The sequence below is a fragment of the Vicia villosa genome, unplaced genomic scaffold (assembly GCF_029867415.1).
Source record: "Vicia villosa cultivar HV-30 ecotype Madison, WI unplaced genomic scaffold, Vvil1.0 ctg.000077F_1_1, whole genome shotgun sequence".
In the NCBI taxonomy this organism is placed as follows: Eukaryota; Viridiplantae; Streptophyta; class Magnoliopsida; order Fabales; family Fabaceae; genus Vicia; species Vicia villosa.
In genome coordinates this window covers 175,120-178,898 of record NW_026705001.1, presented here as the reverse complement: position 1 = coordinate 178,898, position 3,779 = coordinate 175,120, and the positions used below count along the sequence as shown (strand labels likewise).

Below are 3,779 nucleotides of genomic sequence, written 5' to 3'. Positions count from 1 at the left end.
TATCATTACACACAAATTTAATAATGGAGATAAAAGTTTTTCTAAATTATTTACGATAGTATATCAACTATGAGTAAGAGTATGGCGCATGATAGAAAAACCGATGTTAAATATGGTGCAAGTGAAAAGACCCATAAACTCATGGTCTTAAGATTTTGGTTAAAATATATGGTGTCCAATTCATTTAAAGTTAGTGTTGAAAATTTAATGAGATGATCTTCATATCTCTTTAATGACCCAACTTTGATACCAAAGCCTAGTTCGACTATAAGTCCTTATATAAAAAATCCTTTTGACAAGAATGTTGAGGCGGCATGTGTCGTTGAGGAACATTTTATTATTTTTCATAAATTCATAAATCATAATTTGTGGCTCTCATCGACTTTATAGATAAAGCATCTAATTTCATAATCTGCTTAATAAGAATTGCGAGTTTTGTTAAAATACCATGAATCATGACAAGGCTTTGGGATTAGGATGTGACAAGAAAGGAACTCAAAACCATAACACTTTGAAATTAAATTTTCACCAAATTTTAATTAAGACATGCAATTGCTATCTAACTATCAACATCTTGGCTGCATAACACAGCACAAGACACAAATGATTCTATTTTCCAATTAATTTTCGTTCTTGTTCTTGATCAGTACTCTTTACCTTGGACCACCGGCTTACACGGTTCCGAGCTACAATCACCTGTAATCAATGTATTAATCATGTTAAGTGTATATCTATAAGAGTTTAATTACTCTACACTGTCTGTTATGATTAAACAAGTAAAATACCTGCTCGTCCCAGTTAGTTTTATAGGTGATTATAACTAGCACTATAGTTTGAATCAATGTTCCAAACAACATTCCCATCCAAATTCCCTACAAAAGTTTCTTCAATTAATTAGAAAGCATAAACATATAACTTATGCAGAAGACGTGTACATTATCCAACACCACACTGATTCATGTATTTACATTATCAAGCCGATGTGTTAGTATGTGTGTCTGTGTCAGTATCTGTGTCTGTGTTAGTGATTCATATAAATGCAATGCAATTTGAAGACAAGAGGGATTGTCAAAGCCTACCTTGACTTGCCAATGGATGACATTACCAAGTACAATTCCAACAGGAATTCCTATGATGTAATAACATCCTATGTTCACATATGCTACAATGCTTTGCCAACCTGCTCCAATAGCCACTCCTGTTCAAATCAAATCACTTTTTTGTTTATCATTTCTTACATTAGGATTCAATGCATTGAAGAGGAAATGTTGTAAATAAATAGTACCTGAGAGTACTGGTTGAACACTGTTTAGCAGTATAGAGATCGATAACAAAGGCGATAAGTCTCCGACCGCTGCAGCCACCTCTTTGTTTGAGGTAAATATGTAAGCAAGTCTTTCCCTAAAGAATAAGAAAAACAAAAACAGACAGGTTCCGATGGCCAATGATGTAAGCACTGTCACGACGATTGAGAATTTCGCGGCTTTTGCACTTCCTTTACCAAGCTCATTTGATACTCGAACGCTACACCATAAAATAAACAATCATATAACATAAGAATAAATATGGATGCATCAATGATAGATAAGGGATTGGAACAATGCTATTACCTTGCTGCAGCCATGAAACCGAGCGATATCATCATTTCCCATCCATTGATGTTGAGACTGTCATTAATCAAATTGATTTTAAGCAAACTATAAAAACAGCGCATATAATTTGATAACATGAACGTTACAATGCATTACCATATAGATAGTGCATCGATTTGAACCTCTGCGTTTTTCATGTTTCCTGTCAAAAGAACCAATATCGTGTTGTACCAGAGCTCAAGGCTGCATAATAACATAAACAGATTCAAGTTACACATTGAAGCTTCAACCATATTACGCTGCCACCGTGATTCAAAACACACACCGAATGAAGTTTAAATCAATTGATCGATAATCGGATTGTTAAAGAACTCACCACAACATGGCACCAGCTGAAAGGGAAAGTTTGACAACAGGCCAAAGGTCTTGGAATGCTAAAAAAGAGAAACCTTTCCAAGTTTCAGGACACCAACCACATGTAACAAATATAAGCTGACCAATGTTGGGAATCCAGTAAGCCAAACCAGTCGAAATCATTGCGCCAGCGATCCCGAATTTGTATTTCATTGTCAAAAGCCAAGAGAGGAAAGCGTGAATGATGATCGAAAATGCTGCCAAGAATGCAATGATGGTGTTCTTGCTTTGTGATTGAAGGAATGTTTGACAAGTGAATGAGACAATGAAAGCAAACATAACAGGAATTGACCATAGAGAAATGGTTCCTGCAACTTCTGCTATGCTTTCATCTTGGCCTAAGAGTATCAAAATTGGAGATGTGAGGAAGAACACAGGAAGAAGAATGAGTGCAGTTAAGAATAAAACTAGCCATGATCTTTGAAGATACACTCCCATCATTCCATATTCTTTTGCACCATAGGCTTGTCCACAAAGGGTCGCCAACGCAGTCGCCATTCCCGACTACAAAATTCATTTTACAAACAATTTACTTGTGTTAGTATCAAAGTTTTAAATAACAGTCATGTGTTGTGATACTGATTGCAGTCGTTGCAGTGTGAGTTAACCGCAATTTTTTTCCTCATAAAAACAGTGAATAACTGTATCATGGTATCGTAGCACCTTCTGATATCGTTTTGTCACGGCCGTTTTCATGATAACGAACCGTGTTTTTTAAGAACCTTGGTTAATATGATCTATGAAATACTAACACAAACATCAAATACAACACCAGCACGTTTAGCAATGCATAGATCAACCAAAAATACACAAAGGAAAGTTATTTAGAAACCAACAAAGTAACAAAACTTTGAATGTTGTGATTGAAAAAATGCAAAGGTCCCACCTTTACTTCATTCTCACTATAATCTTTGAAATAAAGGGTTCTCTCACAAAGTAACTAAAACCCCATTTTATTAATCTCTAGAATCACCACCACTCAAACACTAAAAAAAATCTATTCTAACATACCAAAAAGGGTATTAAAAAAAAATCAAATTTTTATTTGAAAAAACAGAAAAACACAGAACAAGTTCCTTAAAAATAACAACTTTTTGAGAAACCAATAGTAACATAAACATAAACATAGTACTATGTTATTATTCAGAGAAAAGTACTAACCAGAATACCATTGGCAAACCTAATGAGGACAGTGAAAACAAGAGCAAAAGCAGCGAGTTCTTTGGAACCAATATGGCCAACAAAAGCTTGACTAATAACTTGGATACCAAAAGTTGAGAATCTTGTGAATATGGCTGGTGCTGCAACTATCCACATAAGCTTTGTTTCATTCCATACCCTTTTACCAAGTGTCTCTTCTTCATTTTCTTGTTCTGGTTTTCTCAGTAGCTTTTGGTTTAGATCTTTTTCCATTTTTGTGATGGTGAGTTTTTGGCTCTGAGAGAGAGGCTATGCTATGTGTTTACATGAAAAGAAGAGAAACGATTGAACAAAAAGGTAGTGATTATAAATGTGATGTGTTTGTTTTTGTAACAATTGACAACTTGTCTTCATGCATACACAATATATAGTATTTGTATTTTGATGATTTTTATTCTATAATACAAAACCACTCTTCAAAAAAAGTATGGTAATAAATTTTGATATAATTTTGTAAATTAGATAAGTTGGTAGTTGTTTGAAAATATTTAATTGTTTGAGAATGAATTTAAATTTGAATTTGTGATATCTAACTCACATGAGTTTTCAGAATTCAACTCACTTAAATTTATT

The 3,779-nt window shown here is 34.0% G+C and overlaps 1 protein-coding gene across 1 annotated transcript; it reads right to left on the bottom strand.

Annotated features, from left to right (window-relative positions):
- Positions 1 to 480: 480 nt before the first annotated feature.
- Positions 481 to 3,563, bottom strand: LOC131623679 (protein DETOXIFICATION 21-like). Its single transcript, XM_058894692.1, has 8 exons — positions 3,168 to 3,563; positions 1,969 to 2,510; positions 1,749 to 1,835; positions 1,611 to 1,667; positions 1,286 to 1,524; positions 1,080 to 1,198; positions 786 to 872; positions 481 to 696 (listed from the first exon to the last, which is right to left on the bottom strand). The coding sequence occupies exons 1-8, from the start codon at positions 3,417 to 3,419 to the stop codon at positions 610 to 612; spliced, it is 1,470 nt and encodes a 489-aa protein (XP_058750675.1). The 5' UTR covers positions 3,420 to 3,563; the 3' UTR covers positions 481 to 609.
- Positions 3,564 to 3,779: the final 216 nt, after the last annotated feature.

Excerpts from the sequence above, each read along its gene's own strand:
- LOC131623679 (XM_058894692.1), bottom strand. The coding sequence starts at position 3,419 with ATGGAAAAAGATCTAAACCAAAAGCTACTGAGAAAACCAGAACAAGAA. Across the intron at positions 1,199-1,285 it reads TGTTCAACCAGTACTCTCAG|GAGTGGCTATTGGAGCAGGT; the intron begins GTACTATTTATT and ends TGATTTGAACAG. Across the intron at positions 873-1,079 it reads TCATCCATTGGCAAGTCAAG|GGAATTTGGATGGGAATGTT; the intron begins GTAGGCTTTGAC and ends AAACTTTTGTAG.